Genomic DNA, 23,837 nt, shown 5'->3' with positions numbered 1-23,837 from the left:
CAAGTGCTGACAATATACAAGTGAATCACCAAAATCCATAGTGTGTCGGATGGGAAGGTGGGTAGGGATGGCCAGGGTGTAAGTGTGGGGGGCCAGGTGACTGACGTGAGATGTCGGCAGAGACCTGAAGGCGAGGGACTGAGCCCCAGGGATGTGGATCTCTGGAAAAAGAATGTCAGGGGGGCCCCCAACCTCAAGGAACAGCAGGGCACCTGAGTGGCTGTGAAGGGGCAGGGGCAGAGAGGTGGCAACACCAGCTCCTTTGCTGTGATTTATCTGTTTTGCTAACTAAGTGTCAAATTGAGCTGCAGACATCTTGGGAGCAGAGCCTGTGCTGCCATATTCACACCTGCATGCCCAGGGCGTGGTACGGAGCCTGAATGAAGCGTGGGCAGGTGGACAGCTGAATGGATGAGGAATAACTGGGTGAATCGGGAAACTTGTCCAAAGGGAAAATACGCTAAGTGAGGCTGATAGCAGGGAATAATGCTGGCTTTAGCCATCACCGTAAAGGCTTAACCAGTAGTTTTTAACTCCATCAATATGCAGGATATTTTCCAAGAAAATATACAGCTTTAATCTTACAATGGAAGTCAACAACAAAACAGCATTTGCGTTACTGTATGCAAAGGAAAATACATATATATTTTATAAATATATAATAGATATTTTACATTTTATATAGTTTATATATATTATACATTATAAATATAAAACATATATGTATTTTTTCATTTTCTGGACCACTTTGCTAGAATACATTCACTCCCTAAAATAAACAGAAAAACCCTGTATTTAAACCACATTGCCTGAATAACAGGTATAGGTGGCATACACAGATTATTTGTTCACACAGCTTCAATAGACACCATAACACATTTTCCAGCTCACTGGAAGAGGAGACTCGAGGAAAAAGCTACTGCTTAATTCTGTATTCTAGTAATAATATTCTCCATTAGAACCCATGAAAGGAATTAATGGCCAGCTCATCTGAATGCAAATAATAAAAAAGAGTAGCTTTAGACCATGGTTCACCAAGCCTTTTCTGTAGAGGGTGAGACAGCAAATATCTTAGGCTTTGCAAGCAACATACAGTCTTTGTCACATAGTCTTCTTTGCTTTTTTAGGTGTATTTTTGTGTGGTTGTTGCTGTTTTACAATGCTATGCAAAATATAAAAACCATTCTTAGTTTCTGGGCCGTACAAATAAACCATGGTTCACCAAATGGGACGCTTGGAGTCCCAAGCCCCTAACAATTCAACGCAAGAAAGAAATCCCCATGTATCTTGGGATTACCTCTTTCAGTCTCTCCAGCTCATTCTGGAGGGCTTGTCTGGATATCTCCACTTCAATCACTTGCTGTCGGAGGCTTTCATTTTCATCCTCAGCTTTAGCACGCTTTTCCTCCACGGTGTCAAGTTCATGGTGCAATCTGACAGATACATCTTTGGCTACCTGTACCGACCAACAGAGATAGTCATCAGGACATGAAGCTTTCTGCGTGCTGAGGGCGCATTCAAACAACGTCAGAGGCGGAATCATTAAGTGATAGGATATCACAGTAAAGAGAAAGACCCTGGAAACATTAACAAGCCTATCTTTATGGGAGGAGGGTATTAGTTTCAAACATGAAATCCACATTATGAGCAAAGATACGACCTTTATCTGGATTAAAAGGCTACTGTGGTAGCCCTATCTCGTTAAGGAGTATCACCAAGAAGGCCAGTTCTGCTCACGCACACGTGCTTTAATGACAAATTAGAAATAAGAGTAACAATAACAATCGATCAATAAACATTTCTGTTCCCTAAGGCAATACTAAAACTATCGGCTAAAAAAACCAAAATAATCCTGTAAAATAATGTAGTCAAATCTTAAATTGTCTACTGCGGTAAAATATCTGAATGTTAAAAGCAGTTAAATATTTCTACCTTTTAAAGGGAAACAGGAAAGAGATTTTGCAAGAGAAATATAAATCACCCTTACCTCCCACTGAATGACATTTCGTTAGTGGTTTATAGATTTGATAGAATTACAAAGATTCTTTTCCTGTTATCATAATGAAAGGCGAAATGAGATTTCATAAGTACTCCCAGAATAAGGAGGACGTTATGCATAATTCACCTCTTGATAAATGATTTGATAATCGGGGCATGAGTAAAGCCACGCTACCCACGGAGAGAGCAAACGCTATAATGTCTGGAATTTCTCCACCACATTCCTACCTCTGCCAGCGGTTTTCTAAAACACCTTAGACAATTAGACTCAGACAATTTCTCCTTCAGTTAAATCAAAACACCATTCTTGGCTTATGGTCATCTCAGGTTTTCTGCATTCTAGAAACTTAAGTAACAATAAAAACATTAAATGATTAGAGTCAGCCTCTATGATTTGTCTTTGACTATCACTGAACTGATAATTAATAGATTTTTAAAAAATACTCCAGATCTTTGGAAGGCGTTTCTGTATAATTCTACACAACTGTCAGACCAAATGGCAGATATCTTTTTTAATTTATTTTTATTTATCATTTTTTAAAAGATTTTATTTATTTATTTGAGATAGCGAGAGAGCGTGCACAAGCAGGGGGAGGCACAGAGGGAGAGGGAGAAGCAGACTCCCCACTGAGCAGGGAGCCTGATGTGGGGCTCGATCCTAGGACCCTGAGATCATGACCTGAGCCGAAGGCAGACGCTTAACAGACTGAGCCACCCAGGCAACCCAATTCTCTCTCTTTTTTTAAAACTGTAGATCCCTCACTACAGTTTTTTTTTTCTTTTCCTTAGGTTTTAAGATTTCAGTTCATACGACAGGCTTAAATCTTGGGCTGTCAAAGCCATGTGTCTACACACAGCCTATAAACCATCAGGTGAACGAAGAACATGTATGCTGAAATCCGCTGAGAGAGAGACAACTACTACCAGAACGGCAGGACTAGGTGTAAGTGGGTCCGAAGGGCTGCCAGCCTCAGACCTGCGATCCTGCCCCCTCTGCAGTCCCTTCTGGGAGGGAGCACCCCATCAGCCCCGCTCACTCACCTTTAAATCCTGCTCCAGGCTCCGGATGAGCTCGCCGTCCACCTGCCCGGTCTCAGCCACCTTCAGGCTCTTCTGCTCGGCTTTCCTGAGGCGGTACTGCAGGATCCGGCAGTTTTTATGAGCGCGGTCCAGCTCCCGCCGAAGCTCCTGCAGCTGGTAAACATCTTCCTCTAAGTAACTGTCTCTCATCTCTTCCATTTCAGCACGGAGCTCATCCAGTTCATCCTACACAAGCCAGACGGAGCAGATTTATAAGCCACGTCCACCGGGACAAGGATGCTGCCTCCCGTCCACCGCAGCTCGGCAGTGCTGAACGTTAACTACCTGAGTGTGCCCTGCACCTTACAGCCGCACCTGTGGGACAGGACACAGGGACCCCCGGAAGGGCCACACGAGACAATATCATCACATGTCTGTTCAAATCTCATGGACCCAGAAACTCAAAGCCAGGATGGATTATTCATTGCTGCCTGTCAGCATTTATTCCACTCCCAATATTTTCTCACATAAATAGAATCATAAATGAAATCAACTGCAGATAACTGACCCTTTAGATTCAAGCCAAACACTGACTTAAACCTTATCTCCAGGGCACAATCTCGGTACTAAGAGGAGTTGCACAGAGCCCCGCCTTCAAAGGACATAAACTTTAGTGGGATCATAACTGAACTGCCCTGGAATTATAACATACCTGCAAATGTCCCTAAAACTTGGTTCCACCAGACAAGGCTCAGCACTGACTATGTGACTCACGATTCCAAAGATATCACTTTTGCATTATGTCAAATCCACATTGGGTTTGTTTTTTTCCATTCACTTGGCCTTCATTTCCCATCTCCACTTTACTCTGGCATTAGCATGAAGACACCATGGGTACCGGAAAAACCCAGGAGTTGTTCCTTGCCCCCCCTTCTTCCCTCCCATTCCACAGCCAAACCAGTGCTGTCGGCCCAACAGCAACAAAGGTGCGGCGCACTCTCTCCCCAGTGGCTGCACACCACAGCTAGTCCCTGCCGTCATCCGTCCCCAGGGAGCCCGTGCACACACAGGCGAGTCATGCAGGGCTCCCTGCTTCCCCTTTAGCCAATCGTCCACCCAGAGTTATCCTTTACTATGGAACTCAGACCACACCCCTCAGACCTTCCAGGGTGCTTCCTGTCGCCCTGAGAAAATTCTTCAAAGTCCTCCCCAGGGCCTCTGAGCTGCCCCCTTCTTCCCTGCCACACTGCCGGTCTCACAGGGTCTGGACTGCTGGAGGCTTTTCCACCTGTTCTACCCTCTCCTTAAAATGTTCCACCCCCACTTCTACAGAGCTCATTGTCACATCATCTGGAAGGACACACAGCGCCTTCCCTGACCACCCATCCCCCCAACCCCCGTCTCTAACCTATCTTGTCTTGCTCTGTTTTCTCCCCACCTCTATCACCAGCTACTACTTATTCATGCTTCTTCCTCTTCCGGTCTGTCGCCCATACTGAAATGTAAGCTCTGCGAGGACAGACTCCCCCCCCACCCCCGGCCGAGTGGCCTCTCCTCTGTACTCATAGCACCCGGAGTGGGGTGAGCCACACAGCAGGCCCCCAGTAAGTATTTGTGGGATGAACACACACGGACATCAGTCAGTCCCGACAAAGACCAAATTGTAAAGGCGACCAAAATCGAACACAAATGCACCTTTGTTTTGTTCCAGTCTTATAACCTAATTACAAAAAATTCTTCCCAAACCCACAGATGTAGCTGCAATATGCAAGACAGAAATTCTATTGAAGTATTACAAAAGATTTTAACGAGGAGTAATCTGGAAGGTAAGAGATTAAGAAAAGCATTCTAGGAATTTTCTTGATTAGTTTGATCACTGATGGTTTAAATGCCTCCAGACTAGGATACACTCGGTCATTCCTATTTGTTTTGTTCAATTAACATCGAGGGTCAAGGAAAAAACTGTGCACGATGTGGACACCCTAAGCTATCACCTCTTGTCCTGCTATTCAGTTTGTTCCTGATTCTCTCCACTCTCATTAATCCTGCATTTGTTCTTAAAAGCAGGGATTTACTTACAATAAAGAACAAGAGCCTCCCAATAAACATCAAAGCCTCAGGTAGATAAGAAACTGACCAGAAGGGAATCTCCTGAAGAGTATTTTAAGCGGGAGAAGTTCAATTGTAACAAATAAATTGGGGCTTCTTATGGAAAAGTACAAATTGGCACAAACGGGGTAAAGACAGTTGCCCAGGCAAGCTCAACCAGAAGCAGTGGATACTGGAAAGAGCACAGATGTAGCATCTCATTCCCCCAAACCCCAGCCTGTAGCTTCCCCCCAATCTGTCCACACTACCCTGACTAAGAGAAAGGGCTACTCAACCAACCATGACCCCACATGGAGCCTGTCTGAATGGACTGAATGGATGTTAAAGAAAAGCTTTACTACATCCCAGTGGTAAATTGATACAATCAATGAAGTGTCTTTTTCTCAGCTTCTCAGTATTCTTACAAAATTTCTATAGCATCAGTCACAACCTCATTAAAAATATAAGCTGTTCTAGTGTGTCTTAAGAAAAAGGTAAATCTTAACATTGAAAAGTGTTGTGAAGTATAAGCAAGTTTTTTGTTTCTTTTCTGTTTTCCTTTGTGGAAATCTCTTCCTACACATCTTGTTCCTAGTAGGAAAATCCGCTGGGACTGGGAGTTCACGGACTAAGCGTGGAAGCCAGTCAGCTGAACATACGTGAACAGGATGGACAGGCTGGGCTCTTCAGGGAACAGAACACAACCCTTTCAGGAAGGTCCTTGCCAACATCAGTAAAGAATAAGTTGGCAGACTGATGCCTGATCCCTACACTGAGGCTGTGATGCTGCTGTGTGGGAGCCAAGCCCCTGACCCGCCCCACACTGGGGGAGACCAACTGCAGACCGCAAGCTTTAACACAGCCTTGTGGGTGTCAATCTTCTGGCAAAGATTAGGTAATTAGTCCTAAGCTTCCAAATCAAGGTCAAGTTTCCCTCGGGTTCTACCCACGTATATGATGGACCTGACTTTCGGAAAGAGCCTATTCTCTACACTTGTGTCGGAGTACAGTTAAAAGGTAAATGTTTCACTGCGTAACCAATACACAGCTCAGTACAAGCAACAATCACATGTCTATGTATTACAAATACACAGTATTCTGTTCATGGAAGGAATTGTCTGTGATTGCTTTTCCTTCTAGAAAGCTTATCTATAAAAGTCAAAGTCATTAATGCCCGGAATTACCTGTTACTCAAACAAAAGTTTTCAAAGTGTGAAACAGCCATAAGAAAACATAAGATATAACTTCCAGGTATAAAACTGTTTCTCGAGATTTTGTACCAGGAGGACGCTCATGGACCCAACTATCAAATGCTGGATATGTTCTACAGATGCGTTAACAATCACTGCAGGCTAAAAGAAAAAAGTGTGTAAAAGCTAGATGAAGCCACACTTCCAAAGCATTCACTAGGCCAGATGTAAACAGCTAATATTTTTTGGCATAAATAATCACCAACATTAGTTGCACTGAAAGGAAAATTAGGGAGAGACCATAATTGCATGTATTTGAATCACTGCTTTTTTATAACTCATATTTTATCCAAATTTGTAGAACAGAAGACATTTCATTTGGCACTTTACCTTCATTGCTAACCCTATTCTCACCCTGCCAGGAACATATTACCTTGTCATATTTCATAGACAAGGAGAGCAAACCCATGCTGGTTAGCATGCCCAAGGCCTCTTAGCTAATAAATAGAAGCTAGACTGCAAACTCATGTGCTCTTCCCAGTAAATACTATAAATTATTTGCAACAACCAGGACAAATGAAACAATAATAAGCCTTAAATCATGCTTTTAAAAGCCCACCACAGGCGTGACATAATAAAGCAAGTTAACATTTTTAGATCTTGACAATTGTCAATATGTAAGTATATCCATTATCTCGACTTGCCCTCAGAAAAACACTGCAATAAGCAGCAAAGATATTAATACCCCCATTTTAAAAATGAGGAAATTGAGATTCTAAACATTTAAATGGCTTTTCAACACTAGTCCGGTGCAGAGATGGGACTAAGGCCAGTGTTTCAACTCTTTTCATAGAACCCTGAAAAAAAGCAGTTTTCAGGTTCAGTGAAGTTACAAGAAAAGCAAATTATAAACCATGTAAGCTGGAAGCAGACATTTGAAAAGCAAAAACTGTGATTATTCAGATTAGGGTCATGATGGATAGTGATTTTCAAGCTCCCACTATGTTAATTTTCTGACAGCATGCTCTAATTTAGAATACGCTGTATTAAAGAACCTTAAAAATGTCTGCCATTTCAATGTTTAAGAAAACCAAATCAAGCAGAACATACACTGTTTCTAGCAAATATAATGTAGACAAAGTAAAAGTAGAAAATTGCTGTGTTTTTATACACAGAAACTAAGAAAAAACTTGTCCTTAATCAACAGTTTTATGTAGAATTTCAGGTCTGTTTCATACTTCACTGTTAGATCATTATCTCATTGAAAAACTAATTTAGCTTTAATTAAATCTATTTTTCAAATTTCATACATAAAATGAAATCTTGAAGGCGTGTGAAGCTCCCCAACCACTCCCCTTTGCCAGCAGATAACAGATCGAGCCTTAGTATATACATCAAATTACAGAAATAATGAGGTACCATGTGTGTACTGGAGTAAACCAAGGTTCAAATGAAGTGTTCCAATGCAAGCCTCCATGAAAAGTTTTATCCACAAATAAAAAATAGAAATGGAATCCGCAGTATCTTAATTTAAGGGATACAAACTCTTGATCAGACTGATGGTTATATTCAAATCTTAATCTCCTTCAAGCAACCCGAAATCAATAACTAGTTCTACATTAATATTTTAAGAACCCTTCTTTAAATAGACCCCAATTTGGACAGGGGAGCAGTCATCTGGCTACTGTTGCAATAATTCCATCTTCTGGGAGTTGCAGCCAGAAACAATCGTCTGCTGTAATATACAAATAATCCACCTCATTTCCCTCCGGACAATGAAAATGTTCTCTGCACAGTCCCAGCTGGAGCTAAGAAGGCACAGGGGCCGCTAACCATTGTTTACCAAGTGACAGTTCACCCAGCAGCTGATGGGCTCTGTTTGCCCTGGTCTACATTATCGCGCCACCTAAGATTATTACAGCCGCTCTTTCGCAGGCTGAATAAAGAATGGGTGTGGAAAGTGGAATGCCAGGGAAGAATAGGGCTGCTGTCCACTTCAACCCTTCCAAAAGAAAGAGAGAGGAGAGGAGGAGTTTATCACTTCAGCTGCTCAAAATTGTTTATTCTTGCCTCAGTGTCCCCGCTCCGGGCCACACTGACTACCTGGAATTCACACTGCCAAATTTAACAGAACCATTTCAGAGCCTGAAACTCAAAAGACTACTCAGGTGAGAAACAGGGTGGTGATACACTGAAACCTATAAGATCCCGAATGACCCTACCAATAATGTCTCTTGGAAAATCACTCCCCTCAAATGATCGGATGTTGCCTGCCCTAGTAGCTAGCAGTGATTTTTGTTTGAAACAAAAATAATTCTTACGAAATCACTGAGAAAGCAGAGAAAAAAAAAAAAAAGCAGCCCCTCCCCACACCGACCCACACCCATCCTGCAGGACACTGGGGCTTTGGAGAACACTATTTGGACACAAGCGGAGGGGGCATTGTGAGCATGTCACCAGGAACCTGAACGGCATTTTCAAAATAGGCCAATAAACTCAAAGTGATTAAATCCTCCTGAAAAGCCCATGGAAACAGAGAACATAATTAATATGTTCATGATGAGCACTAAGGCTGGTCTGACTGTCTCCAAGCACTCGAGCAAAACCCGGTGGTGGCAGGCAGGCAGGCAGGCAGCGAACACACCAGCAGCATTTTGTAGATGCACTCGTCACTGAGAAACGTGCCTGGGGTCGGTATGAAAACAAACCAAAGGCCTTTGGACAACTGAACTCAACTGCTCCCCTTAAAGTTTGAAGACTTCCAAATATATATAAGTTCATCAGGGTAAAGGGACAAGACTGCTTTTCTGCCTGTGTTTTCACGCAAAGAGCCAGCCACTTGAATTGAATAATTGTGCTTTTTTCATCTAGCCACCTTGGTCCCCTGTGATGCAGGTAGAAGAGGAAGAGAAAGCAGTCAGGGTTGCCCCCAGACAGCCCCACGCAGCACAACCGACATCTCTGCTGACATCTATTTTAAAAAACACAGCAGACCGGCTAAAAATCAAGAGAATTCCATGAGAATTTCTGGAGCAGTAAGATATCCCCCTATGGCTTTGCAGGCCTTATGTATCTGTTTGATTACCCTTTGGTCATTCTAGCTTAGGAAGTGTGACCGTCTTGCACGGCAATGGTGACAGAACTGACTTGGGAAAGAATGTGATGTTTAACACGGTCACAATCCTCCAGAATATACCCAAGTAAAATTCCTGGGCCCAGGCTCTTCTTGTTAGGTAACATCCGAATAGAGGAATGCTCTGTCTCATCACGCGAGCTCTGTGCAACATTCCCCAAGACAGCAGTAGGTCAAGGATGCGCTTTTATCGACCATGAGAAAAAGTACCAGTGAGCAAAGAGAGCAATAAACAGATAAGTTTTGATTTATAATGTGCACGCTCTACACACCCTGTGCCAAGGCATGCTGCCCGCCTCTGCCCCTCGAGGCTACGCCTGATCACAGCCCCATTTTGCACCAGTGGGCACGCTCGCTGACCTTAATCTACCAGGACTGCTGTTTTCTCTCGAATTGAATGATTGTAACTTAAGCTCCTAAATAACCAAACACATAACTCACACATATATCTGTGTGCAGACTTCTGGTTTCCTAGCTTCCTTCTGAGCTCCTCCACCTACTTCTCTCTCCTGCTGTCAGAAGACAGGCTGGGAGATGCTCTTAGGCAGACAGAATGGTTGGCCACGACACTTTCTCCACAGGAACCAGCAACTGAACATTTCCCACAAATTAAACATTGTCAGTGGGATTTATATGACCATCTGTACACAGGCTAGTGGAGAGGTGTTCATTACGGCCCTTTCACCTAAAATGAAAAAAGGCCCCCTAGGAAAGCCAAACATTGGGAACATTTCAAGCTAATAAAACAACACTGAAGCAAGCAGTACACACTAAGAAAGGCAGCCTTGCTGGGAACAGGGATGCAGCCTGGTGCAGTGAAGAAAGCAAAAGGTCTGGAGCGGGGGGATAAGAGAAGCTGCACCCCCCCCTCACTTGCTGTATGGCCTTGGGGAAGTCATTTAAGTTTTCTGGGCTTTCAGCATCCTTGTCTGTGAAATCGGGGTTATGATACAAATGACCACAATTATACCCTATGTTGTTGTGAAGACTCGCCAAAATACCAAATATGCCAGATCAGACGCCAGGGTCAGACACATAGTGCATTCACCGAGAACGGGCCAATGTGAAAGGATAAAGCAAATAAACAGTTACCTAGGAATGAACTCTGGAATGACTGTTGAGCTGCCTACCTTAAGATCAAAGATGCAATGGGAAACATCTTTTCTTTTATGAAACCCTCAATTTCCTGTTGCTTAGCAGGTCATGATTTGGATAAACATTTAATCAGAGCCACTGTGGGTCAGGGATCACGCCAAGAGCTGGCACTATAACCCAACGAGATAATTTTTCTGGCCTTTAGGGAGTTTCCATGTGTAGAAGATCTACAAAGGTGCTGACCTCAAGATGGAGTCACATACAACGTCACTGCCCTTTCTCTCCAGCACCTTTGAAAATCACTCTGTTGTCTATTACATAACAGTGGGTGACACAAGCGAATGTACTGCTTGAAACATCTTACTCCAAACTCCCAATCTGTTCTCACCTCTCCTCTGCCTCACTGCTACCTCTTTGCAGGCAAAACAACTACTGGGCTCAGCTGGGGAGAGCAGCTCCTGATAAGAGGTTTAGGGTTACAACACTCAGCAATGAACCTATTCTGATGCCAGTTTGAACTGCACACTTTACCACCTTAAATAAGCCCATGTCCTTGGTCCCACTGGTCAAAAACTGGGCCTCATTTGGATAGGTTCAGCATCTGCTGAGAAAAAGTACAAATCACGTAACCCAGATAAAGGAAGGCCATCCACTAGTTTGGGAGGAGATACATATATATTAGAATCTTAACAGAAACATGAAAAGATTTATACAACTGTAGTTATTTACTAACTTGAAGACTATAATAAAGCAGCTGCCCCCGACTCATTCCCCCTTATTTTCTCAAGTCACTTCAATTATCTTGCCCCCCTCTACACACACACACACACACACACACACACACACAGACACACTAAGTCCGGTTCTGCAGGGCCAACCTGCCCTCCTCCTGGGAGAAAAAGTGCAAGTCAGATCGAGGGCCCCAAAGCTAAGAAGACCAAGAGGACTTCACTAGCAGGACCTCACAAGAAATACTCAGAGATAGGGTGGCCGAGGCTGCTATTCCCTCGAAAGTGCTGGCGTGCAGGGGGAATCAAGTGGCCTCTCCTCTTATAGAAAACTGGCTTGTCCACACCTACAAAGGACTGGCGGGCCAAACCCACCAACCCTATGGCCCTCAACCCGGGCCACACCCATGGGACCCCTGAACTTAAGGTTTATCATTGAAAACAGCCCCCCTGCAGAGAAACAGAGGGGGCCACACTTTGTGTAACTGCAGGAAAAGCATCGGGCGCAGCCACAGCCTGGCCCATAGCAGGCTCGGGAACCTGCACACACCTGCACTGGGCCTGGACCAGCTCTTTGGCTAGGGGTAGCCACATCCCACAGGTGAGAGTGGGCACATTTTGGCCAGGGAGAAGGTCAGCTGTGTATCCAAAATGTGATTCTGGCCACCTCTCCCCCAGCATATCTACAGAGGCAAAGGCGTCAGCAGGAAGAAGCAAGACTTCAAGAAACAAGAAAAGCTAAGTGGGGTGAGAACCCGCCCGGACCCACAGGTTTTGCTGTTCCTTCCAGAAGTTTTAGCTTAAGTTCCCAAAGCCCAGGGTGGGAAGGGGCGGGAAAGTGAAGGGCAGAAGAGAAAGTGCTTGTCAGGACCGGGAAGGCTGAGCTCACGGGTCCCCGCCCGCACCCAGGCCATTTGGGGTCGCCTCCGGGACACCTGCGGCAGAGCCGGTTGCTCACCTTGAGATAGTCGTTCTCCGAGCGCAGCTCCTCGATCTCCCGCATCAGCTCCTCTTCCACTGCCACCGCCGGTACCAGTCGGGTCTGCTCGCCCGGACCGGGCTCCTTGGGGATCCCGGGGGCCGTTCGCTCGAGCGGCGCGCGCCCCCCGGCATCCTCTGCCACACCCGTTCCCAGGGACCCCGCGGGGACCCCGCCCGGGCTGCTCCGACCCCCGAGGCAGGCGCCGGCGGCGGGAGGCGCGGCGAGGAGCGCGGGGGGCTCGGGGCTGCTGGGCGGCGCCCCCCGAGCTGCTGGGCTTGTCGTGGGGGCTCCTCGCAGCGGTTCCCGGTCGCTGGAGCCCGTGCCGGACTCGGCGTCGCTGCTGGCGGCTGGGAGCAGGCGTTGCTCGTCGGACAGCGGTTCGGAGGGGCAGTCGGAGAGGTCGGAGCTGCTGTCGGTGTGGCTGATGCGGGAGCCGGGAGCAGGGGAGCCGGCCGAGGAGGTCACGGCGAGGATCACGGCGGGGATCGGGGCGGCGGGGACCGGGGGCCCGGTGGCACGGGCGGGGGGCGCCCCGGAGCCGCGTTTGGCTTTGCGGCCCTTGGCAGCGGCGGACAGCGGCTCGGTCCCGGGCGGCGGCGGCGGCCTCCCCGCCCGGGGCAGCAGCTCCGCGGGTGCCGTGCGCGCCGCCCTCCTGAGGCCCGGAGCGGCCTTGGCGCCGCCCGCTGCCCTGGCCCCGGCGCCCGCTGGCGGCTTGTCCTTCGCGCCAGGGGCGCCGCCGCTGCGCCGAGAGAGGCGGCCGGGCGCGGCCAGGGTTCCCGGCGAGGGCGGTGCTTTGCCCGCGAGGCTGGGCGAGCGCGGGGCAGCGGGCGCCGGGGCTCGGCCCGAGGAGGGGGTGGCCGGGCCGGATGCCGGGGGCCGGCCGTGCAGGTCCTTGAGGAAGGGTCTGGCGGGCGAAGGCGCGCGGTGCAGCCTCCTACGCTCGGCCAGCGGGTGGAGGTGGTGGTGGCGGTGGTGCTGGCCGGGCGGCAGCGGCTTCGCGTCCGGGGCGCCACCGCCCGCGAGGCCGTTCAGCGTCTCCATGGCCGGGTCCCGGGCCGCGAGCAGCAGCTCGGGCGGCAGATGCTCCGGGCGGCGGCGGCGGCGTGCAGCCTCCCCGCGCGCCCGCTCATCACTGTCCCCCAGCCCCGCCCGGTCTGCGCCCCGCGCTCCCGCGCCGCCGCCGTGCCCCGCGCACCCCTGGCCCCCAGGATTCCCGCGGGGCTGGCAGGCGCCGTCGTCCCGCACTCCCCTCGCTGAGGTCACTGCCGCTCGAGCTCACCGGGCACAGCAGCGCTGCGGCTCCGCGCCGCTCGCATCCCCTAGACGCGGCGCTCCGGGCTCGCGGGTCTGCCGCCGCGGCCTCGCACACCCACACTCGCCCGCTGGCGGCGCGCTCCCCGCTCCCGCGTCCGGCTCCCCACCCACGGCAGCCCAGGTCCCCGCAGCGCCGGCCCGCTCCAGCGGAGAGGAACTGCACGCGCGCTCCCCCGCCTCCCCGCGCCCTGCGCCCCGCCGCCGCGTGCGCATGTCCCGCCTCCCGCCAGCAGGCGCCGGGGTGGGGGCGGGGCCTGCCTCCCCGGGCTCGCGCGCGGCTGCGGCCCCCACCATTCTTCGCCCTGGGACCCTCCTTGCTTTTTGTGCCTCTAAGGACAGTGCCAAGAGCTAGGGTGGGAAGGAAGGGGGGGTAAAGTGGGGTGGGAGAGAGGCGGGCACCGACCACTTGCGGGAGACTGGAGGTCGGGAGCCCTAAACGGACCGGTCTGTGGTGTGTGTGCAGTGGGATGCCAGCCCTCCCTCTGTTGTCGACCCACGCTCACCACGGGCCCCTCCATCCAACCCCTGCCTCCTAGGGCCCCTTAGTTCCCTCCCCGCTGTCTTCTCACAGCTGCGCCCGGAGTCCCCACACTTCTTTAAGGATTAGCTGGTACCCGATGCAACTATCACGTCAAAACGGGCACGGTGCTCCACAGTTGGCACCCCCGTGGCCTCCGGAGCTCAGAGAAGGAGGAGCTGCTGTAGAAATAGGAGAAGCAGCTCGCCAAGCTTGGGGTCAGAGAGGGAACTCACATTTATAGTTCCGGCTGGGAGCCAGGCACTGTTAGACGCTCCATAGGCATTGTTTTATTTAATCCTCGTAACAAGTCCGAATTGGAAGTACTGTCTTCTTTAAGGATGAGCACACAGGCGCAGGGAGGTGAAGCCGGTGCTTTAGCCAGGCCGTGACCGGGTGGAAATTCACATCAAGTTTGTAGAATTCTCAGTCCTACATGCTGGCGCCTCAGAGAACCAGGGGGGTGAGTACCAGTTCTGCCACTTGAGAGTCTAACGTGGGCCACTGACCTTTTCCAGCCTCAGTTCCCTTGCCTGTATAACTAGAAAATACTGCCAGGTGAGGGTTGGGAGGATTAAATGGGCAGATGTGAGGAACACTTGCAAACTGTAAAGTACTTTTCAAATACCCTTGAGTGCACATTTTGTCCCAGGCGCTGGATGTTGGGTAGTACTCAAAGGACTAAGGCCCAGCCTGTCCTCTAGACTTGGCTTTGCCAGGAGGCAAAATAATTACGAGTTGCTAGAGTGGGCATTTGCCCCCAACCTGGGAAGATTGGCGTTTTCCTGGGGTGTAGTTGGGTGCCTAGGATTTACAGAGCAGGGGTTGTAGGTGAGAGATCACTGGAGGGCGTGTGCCACCAAATATCCGGTGGCTATTATCCTAAAGGCTGGAGGAGCCTTTGGAGGGTGGTGAGCATGGCTGATCTTATTTGCCTAGAAAGATCCCAGTGGCTGCAGTAATGAGGAGAGGGAGGTTCATGAGGGGAAGCAGTCAGTGGTGGCAACAAGCACAGACCAGGGGTCTATGGTAGTAGGGGTCGAGAAAAGGGGACAGACTTGTAAAGATACAAGGAGAAAGAGGCTCCGAGTTCTATGATCTTAACCACAAATTACCCTACTTAGCCACCTCCTCCAAAAAGTACAGGATAAAGTGATTTTAAAAACATCACTGTAGGGGCGCCTGGGTGGCTCAGCCGTTGAGCGTCTTCCTTTGGCTCAGGTCATGCGTGATCCCAGGGTACTGGGATCCAGCCCCACATCAGGCTCCCTGCTCGGCGGGAAGCCTGCTTCTCCTTCTCACACTCCCCTTGCTTGTGTCCCCTCTCTCGCTGTCTCTCTCTGTCAAATAAATACACAAAATCTAAAAAAAATAATTAAAACAAATCACTGTAAATCAGGAGAGTCATACTCCCAGAAGACATCCTGTCTGCTTCTCCTTAGATGCCAGCAGTGATACTGGGCCATGTCCTGTGGCTGAGCTCTGAGGGCGCTGGAACCCCTCCTCTCTGCTGCTGTTCATGTTTTCTGTGAATCATTTATCTGGCAATTCCTCTGAATGTGTGATAGCACCCTCAGAATATAATCTGTACTAAGTCTCCTTTGACGCAATATCTCATAAGGCCACAGCCATATTTCATGGAGCATTTGAAGAAAAAGGACATTGGTAAGCAATAACACTGCAGAAAGGAAGGGGGGGAGCTTAGTGCCCAGGCACAGTGCCGGGGGGGGGGGGGGGGGGGGGGGGGGGCAGCAGCCAGCTGTCCCCTAGAGGGCGCTCCAACTCTCAGTTGGAGTCAATTAATCAGAAAGTGGCAGCCCCCTCAGTCCTGGAGCACAACCCACTGTGATTCAGGGGCCAGGACCTTCACATAGAACTTCCTCCAGAGACCCAGAAGTCTCCAGTACCCTACATTTCTGAAGAATTATGTCCAGGACTCCTAGCACAAGCTGGCCAGCTCTTCATACTATATATAATCATGCACAAGGCCACCTGAAAATGTTCCGGTAAATTAGTCCTGCAGAAATACTAGCCAGATGACCATACTATTTGTAGCCAGCTTCTTTTTCCCTCAGGTTAGCAAAATTCGTACTCTGAAGTATTAGCCTGGCAATTGTTTCTGCTGGCCCTTAGCAAGGAGGTGCTCAATAATGCTCTCTTTTTCTAATATTCAGTGAGCCACAGGTGTAAAAAGATATCTGCTTGCATGATAGATGTTTTTAAAGTCACATGTGATTTAAAAAAAAAAAAATTGTCCCATCAAGTTAGTCTAAAGGTGTTGGGGGTTACAATTTAAAGGAGGCTTAAGGTGCTTTCTTCTGGCAAACAACAAAATCCCATGTGGGTGTGCCTGTTGGGATCTGTCTGCTCTCAGATCCAGTTTGGTTTTCCAGGTTCCTGGGTTTGCTGATTGGGTTTGGCTGGTGGAGATTAGAATGTAATAGCAAGGGAGAAACCAGGGTTATTACCTTCTCTGTCTGCCTCAAGTGGCTTCTTCAGAGTGGCCCGGTCTCCTTTGCGGGCTGGCTTCCTGAGGTTCCAGCTTTCACTGAATGACCTGAAGCCTCTGGTAACTTTACCTCCTCCTGTTGCCTCTCGGTCAAGGGTACAAGCGGCTTCCTGCGGTTGCAAATCTCTGGGTTACGTCACTGTCCCGTTTGGCTCTTGATTCCTCCCCCACTCAGTAATCAATTCCCTGCATTGTAAACCCTGTGTTATAAACACTCGCACTACATACCAAGGTTCTGATTTTCTCATTCTTTTGCAGAAGCGTAAGTACAGGCCTAGGGAACTGCATGCAGCATTGGCGTAATAGGTAATTTGGAGTGACTGTATCCATGAATTCCTTGTCAAAAAGTGTGGTATAGTGACAAGAGCTGAGGCCTCCACACCGCACAATCTGGGTCCAGATCTTGCCTAAGGCTCTAGCACGCTCTGTGCCCTTGGGTAAGGTTTAATTATCACTGTCGTCATCACCACCACCTATTTAATACCAGTGGAATTATCAATACTCTTTGAAATGTGAGCCCACCCAACTTGGAGCGAAAGTTAGAAAATAAAAAGAAAATTTTTTTTTTTACCTTGTTTGACACATAGTAGAAAAAATAGGACATGGGACTACACTTCTCTTACTGCTCTGTACGCACAGGCAGAATTATATGCAGAATTTCTGCATTCTCAAAACCTTGTCCAAACCTAGGGACATTCTTTTCCGGTTTTTTTCTGCTTATTTTAACACAAAAGTGCATTTAGAATATGAAATCATTCTTCGCTTAAATCATCAGAAGTAATCCTCTTTGAAAAGAGTGGGAAGAAGAGAAGACTTTTAACAGAGGTGCTGTGTGTGTGTGCGCATGTGTGCGTACGTTTCAGGAAAATTGGGGTTAAAAAAGGAAACCTGAAGTCAGGGGGCCCTCTGAGGTTGAAGTGGATGCATCCAACCCAGGAGGTGTGTGGGGGTGCCTTCCAGCTTCTCTTGCAGGGTTACTGCCTAAATGTCATGTGGGACCTGAAGCAGGCCAGTCCTACAAGGCCTCTCCCAGGGCCAGTCTTTCGGGGAAAGAGGAGAATCTCCCTCTCATCTGAGAGCTAAAGGAAGATACACATGAAGGTAGAAAGGAGGCCCTTTTGCTCTTGACCGATGGTTCTCCATGAGGGTGGAAGCACCTTTACCGGCATATGTTTTGTTGTCATGACAGTTGGGTTGGGAGCACTTGTGGAATTTAGGAGAGGGTGTCAGAGATGCTAGATGTCACAATATGCCCAGAGAAGAGCTGCTGTACATGCTGTCCAACTTCCAAATGTCCTTCTGAAACATTCACATAGGTTAAAAACCAAACCAAACTAAACAGTGTCATTATCTGAGCCTAGAATGTAACTCTCTTCGTTTGGGCAGCTTTAGCAGAATACCATGGTTTGGGTGGCTATGAACAACAGAAATTTACTTCTCACAATTCTGGAGGCTGGAAGTCTGAGCTCAGCATGCCTGCGTGGTCACGTTCAGGTGAGAGCTCTCTCCCTGACTGCAGACTGCCATCTTCTCCTGTCCTCACATGGGGGGACCCCTCTGGGGTCTCCTTTATAATGGCACTAATTCCACTCATGAAGGCTCCACCATACTGAGCTAATCACTTCCCAAGCACCTCACCTCCTGAGACCATCACATTGGGCATTAGGATGTCACATGAATTTGGGGGTGAGAGGGAAACAAATATCGTTGATAGCACTATTTTACAGATAAATGCAATGTTTTTATGTATAAAGTAGAATTTTCAGGGTTGTTTTCATATATACTAGATTTTTTTTGAGAGAGAGAGAGAGAGAGAGAGAGCAGGGGTGGGGAGGGACAGCAGGAGAGGGAGAGAGAATCTCAAGCTGACTCCACTCCCAGTGTGGAGTCCAACATCGGACTTGATTCCGGGACCCCAAGATCATGACATGAGCCGAAATCAAGAGTTGGATGCTTAACTGACTGAGCCACCCAGGTGCCCCATACTGGATTTGTTTTTAAAGGAATGCAGCAGCAATAGAAATAAAGACCGTCTTAGTTTTATTTGGAGATTTACAATGACTTCTTCATCTTCAGTCATTTTGGCATCAATGGCAACGCCACTCAAAGCATTTGAGTCATCATGGTAACACATCTCTGTCTGTCTGCATTTTACCAATTGCCTCTATGTATAGAATCTGGCTACTTCATCGTATGTATTTTCTAATGTATTTGTACCTAAGCTTTATATGTGGAAATACATATTACTTCGTTATAAATTGCTTTCTTATTATCTCTCTTTTATATTATCATTAGAGCATTATATTGATTTTTAAAGGTATGTGTGATACCCACATAATGAGTGATACACACATAATGATTCTCACTGCAGAACGTAAGGGCGTTTGTAAGAAAAGGGCACCCTTGAGATTCACTGCTCCTTTAGGGAAACAGCTAAGATGTGTTGGAGGATGCCCCCTAGTGGTAGGTGTTGTGATGGTGCACCACTTCTCCAGCACAGAGAAAATGAGTCTGGAAGTGTTGGTGATTCTAAGGCTTCCTTTAATTAATCAAGGCAGTATTCCCTTATAAAAGCTTTTGACATGTTTGCTAAATTCACGCTTAGAAATTTGGGCTCTCTTCTTCTGACAACATAACTGCTAAAATTTTTTAAATTATTTTTAAAAAATTATTGTGGGATTCTAAGCTTGATGCACATAAGAAAATACATTGTTAAATAGGGAAAACTAATCAAAATTCTCTACATTTCCTGGTCAGCAGCATGTATACTCTGAAAAACGCAGGGAAATTAATGTGTTCTGTTGCCACCCCCTTAACTTAGAACATTACAGATTTCACGGTGCAGCTTCTGAAACGTACAGCTTGTGCGTGTTTGCTTTTATTGTAACTATTATTTATATACCTACCTACACAGTTACCACCTTTCAAAACAGAAATGAGGTTGTGGAGTAGAAGGTGCCAGTAGCCGCTTCATCTCACGGGTCGCCTCTCCCAACTACAGAGCTCTTCTTTCCATGTAAAACAAGAGCAGGTTCACACGGAAAGCAAAAATAGAACAATGGATTCACAGAAGCTTCCATAGCACATAGTACTTAGGGAATAAGTTTCCCGATTGATTCAGGAAATACGACACTACGAAAGAGCACACATATAATACATTTTTATTACTGTTTCTATGTAAAATTACTGTCAAGCACATTTTACCAGTGAGGCGATAGAACAATGTGGGTTCCGTGTCTGATCACTATGATTTGTGCAGTTACCTTGGACAAAATAGCTCAGTCTTCCTAGACCTTCAAGGCCTCATCTATAAAATTAGGGAGTTGAACTTAAGCAAGCTTTAATGGATGTCCCAGCTTCACGAATCTGGGGGTTGGGGTGAATTTGTGTGTGCTATTTTGATTGTCAATGTGGGATTATCTGTAGCAAATTGTGGGCCACCTCTCTTCATTCTCAGACAAAATGTACCAGGTAATGTAAACCAATTTTAATAGAACAGTATAATTAAGAAGGTTAATATGATGGAATAAATATGACAAATGTTAGTTACTCATATTCCTGATTATCCTATCGGGGCAGACTATTGAGAGTTAACCATGGTTTTTTTTTAAGGCTTTATTTATTTTATTTGAGAGAGAGAGAGAGCGAGTGCACACGTGAGTGGGGGGAGGGGCAGAGGGCGAGCCTCCCAAGCAGACTCCCTGCCGAGTGTGGGGCCTGACTTGGGGCTCCATCTCACGACGACGTTGAGATCATGACCTGAGCCAAAACCAAGAGTCAGAAGCTTAACCAACTGAACGCCCATGGGCGCCCTGACAGTTAATCATATTTTTTCAGTGGCCCTCAGTATTATTACTTAGAATAAGTCCAATTCACATTTGTCCCTTTAAATACTCCCCACAGGACCTGAGAATTTGAAAGCAGAAAGAGGCCTTGGAGAGCATTGCCATCCTGTTCTTTGGTCAGCCCTTAGTTAGGAACCCCCAGGACAGGTTGTTATTCTGGAACAGTCCTCCTGTCCATGATTAGGGTGATCATAATCAGACCATAGAATATTGAGACTGAAGGGGCACTATTAACAATGACATGAGACAACAGGCACGGGCCGGACCTGAACAGGCAGCTCAGGCTGTAAGGTCACCCCATGACCCGTGCACATTCCTCAAGGTAAGAATGTCTCCAGATTGCATCAGACTGACTCCTCTCTACGTCCACCTTCACTAGGAAGATGTGAACTCTTTTTGTTTTGTGTAACTCTTTTACATATAATTGGATAGAAGACTTTTAAGAATCTCCATAGCTGGTTCATCCACTCACTCATTTATACACACATTCGTTCAAAGATTATTCACTGAACCCCTTCAAAAGTGCTAGGCTGTATATAGTCTACTGGGAATAGCAGGGATGAAAAGAACGGCATCTGCCTTTATGGGGCTCATAATCTCATATGGAGAGTATTACAAGAAAGAGAAAAGCTACCCCTGACATCTGGACCTGGCCTCCACTATCACCTAGGCCTCCACGTTCCTAGGATTTGGCCCGGATCTCAAAACCAGGCCCTGGGGTTCTCTGGTTAAACATAAACAGTGTCACAGAGCCTCAGCGCCAGACAAGGCCACTCTGGGACCATGATGGGACAAGACCAAAACCAGAGCACTCTCTCGGTAGTCATGTCTGAACACAGACAAAACATGAGCATTCTCTAAACCACACAAATGCTCAGACATCCCTCTCTGATCCCTAATTGGAGTGACTGCTGCCTCTTACCCATTACAGCTTCAGCCTTGCTCGCTCGTCCCTCCTTCTATAAGATTCATGAAGATACCCAATCAGAATGACCCCCACTTTCCAACAGCATTCAGTCTATAGCAGAGCCCCACTTCATTAAACCCTCCCCGAAATCCCCCGAGTCCAAATCCGTGTTCTCTTTAACACCCTCATACTGAAGGCTCCCATGATGTTCTTTCTCCCTTGCTGCCGTGAGCAGTAAACCTGACGACGGAGCCACAGGGATGTTGCTCCTGGTGACCCGATAATTAGGACGGTCAGCATAAGGCAAGGAATCAAGCTGAAACAGAATAGAGCAACCATTCTCTGTTTTACAAATACATGAAACTGTGAAGCACCGTCTTCATGCTTTAAACGGTCTTGTTTGCCCTTGAAAAAGACGGTGTAAATATTGAAAAATCATTATATATTTAGAGATTATAAGTCTCTGAGCAGCTAAACCTTCTTAGTAGCTGCCCAGATCAAAGCCTGCTTTGGAGATGATGCTGCATAGACTGTCTTTCAGCCCCACAAATAGCTTTTGTCCCACAGCGACGCGAGGATCTTATTTTTTGCGCCAACATAATGCCATTTTATCATATAGGATACAACGTTCAGTGATTTCATGAACGTCCAATTCCTTAGTTTGTTTACTTATTTCTGTTTTCTCTGTAAGGTGCTTCTCAAATATCATCAAGGAGTTTGGAAATTTATCAAGTAATGAAAAATGAAATAATCATGGAAGCATAGAAAGAAGAGATAAAGAAAATAAAAATTCATTGTCTATTCAGTATCTCAAAGGAATGAAACACGCTATTTGAAGGATTTAATTGTTTTCATCCCTAAAAAGATAAGTGAAATAGAATGGAACGGGCTGTCTTTAAAAGTACGATCACAAGTTCTTGGGAAAAGTGTTGCCTAGGCTGAAGGCCGTGCTTCAAAAAATGCTACAGAGAAGACTGTTATCTGGGCCAGGGATTCTGTGTCAACTCTGTAGATGTATTTGTGGCTGTCTTCCTTCTCAAGTACGGAGCCACAGGGCAATACAGAAATCCGCACACGGTGGGTAGTTTGGGTATCTCCGCCTATTTTCTAACTACTAGAACTCACCCCTGGAGCAGGTGGGGGTCACGCAGGAAGACAGCGAGGAACTTCCAGAGCTGGAGGACTACAAGAGCTGCCACCATTACTGGGGCCGTCCTTCTGGTCTTTATTCTTAAAGAAGACAAGAGTCGTATCTTTGTCGTTGTCTGGCACCTTCAATAGGCCACACACAGAACATTCTACACATATCGGGATTTTATGTAATCATAAAAGTTGCCTTTCTCTTTCTTTCCTTGCTCCCACTCTTGGAAGCCTCTACAAATGTATCATCAAGGTCAAGGGACTCGTTACTTAAAACTTAGAAGAATTGTCCATCTCTTCAAATCCCTCTTCAGGGATGATGCCCTTCTATCTATTCACTCAGCAAGATTCTAGAATCTTAGACAACGTTCTACTGAGGAGAACATTCTGGATTTCACTTTTGCTTTATTCACTGAAAATTATGGAGGCCCAAGCGTTCCTTTATACGGCTTCCACGTATGCTTCCAGGGCAAGAACACGGACGAGAAGTACGGTTATCCTACAGCTTTTCAAAGAGAGACTCATTTTCATCTCCGTTAACGAAATGTGGAGAAATCAAGATCAAAAGCACCAGCAATTAATACCTCCTAGATGCCTGGGACTTTTCAAAGTGAACGACAGAGCAGATTCACTCTTTGAAGAACTTGCGAATTCAGGGACTGCCGGGAGCGGGTGAGTGTTCCCGCGCAGTTTGAGAGGCCCGGGTCTGACTGAGTAGTAAGGGGGGCTCTGGAAGCACTGAGAGGCTTTCCTTTTGAATCAGCAGCTTCACTGACCGGGACTCGCCTGCTATCGTGTCCAAAGAAGCACGAATGACCTAGGACCTCTATCCCATTATTTCCTATTCTTGTCACTTCCTGGTGTTGGCGCTTCCGCTGAAAGTGACGACCTATGACAGCAAAGGAAAAGAGAAGATCTGCAACCCCCAGTTCCTTCCCTGCCCCTCCTAAGCCGAAGGCTGTGAGTGTGGGGAAAACGTGCAAATATCAGGGAGCAAAATCAAAACAGCTGCGTTAGTTTGGGGCCGCATACGTCATGCAAGGTGCGGTGAACAGCGGCCGTGAGTGCTTGCCCAGTTACTCTGACGAGAAAGCACAAGCCAGTAGCTGAGAGCTGGGGCTCGGCACCGACCCCAGCATTGCCAACTTGTACCCTTGGGTGCATTACCTACTCTCCGTGCTTCCGTTTTCTTATAAAATGGTGATGAGAATGGTGCCTGACTCATAGGGTTGTTGTGAGGATTACATTTTTCAGAGGATTTATTTATTTATTTATTTATTTATATTTGAGACAGAGAGAGAGAGAAAGAGAGAGAGAGAGAGTACACCGGGGGTTGGGGCAGAGGGAGAGGGAGAGAAAGTCTCCAGCAGA

General features: G+C 47.2%; 1 protein-coding gene across 4 annotated transcripts in view; it reads right to left on the bottom strand.

The window, feature by feature from the left end:
- The window catches only part of MTCL1 (microtubule crosslinking factor 1), a 128,061-nt gene extending 114,335 nt beyond the window's left edge, over window positions 1-13,726 (bottom strand). For all 4 annotated transcript variants that reach the window (XR_015727798.1, XR_015727797.1, XR_015727799.1 and 1 more), the window contains exons 1-3: window positions 12,211-13,726; window positions 3,040-3,264; window positions 1,298-1,456 (exon numbers count right to left, since the gene is read on the bottom strand). Coding sequence is in view for 1 of the 4 variants with exons in the window: in XM_087869971.1 (XP_087726097.1) it covers window positions 1,298-1,456; window positions 3,040-3,264; window positions 12,211-13,275 (1,449 nt within the window). In the remaining 3 variants the exon portion in view is untranslated. The remainder of the gene's footprint in view (window positions 1-1,297; window positions 1,457-3,039; window positions 3,265-12,210) is intronic.
- Between the last annotated feature and the right edge of the window lie 10,111 nt (window positions 13,727-23,837).

Source organism: Ursus americanus, chromosome 19 (assembly GCF_024610735.1).
Source record: "Ursus americanus isolate L20-20 chromosome 19, mUrsAme1.1.p, whole genome shotgun sequence".
Classification (NCBI taxonomy): domain Eukaryota; kingdom Metazoa; phylum Chordata; class Mammalia; order Carnivora; family Ursidae; genus Ursus; species Ursus americanus.
This window is presented reverse-complemented; position numbering and strand designations above follow the sequence as displayed.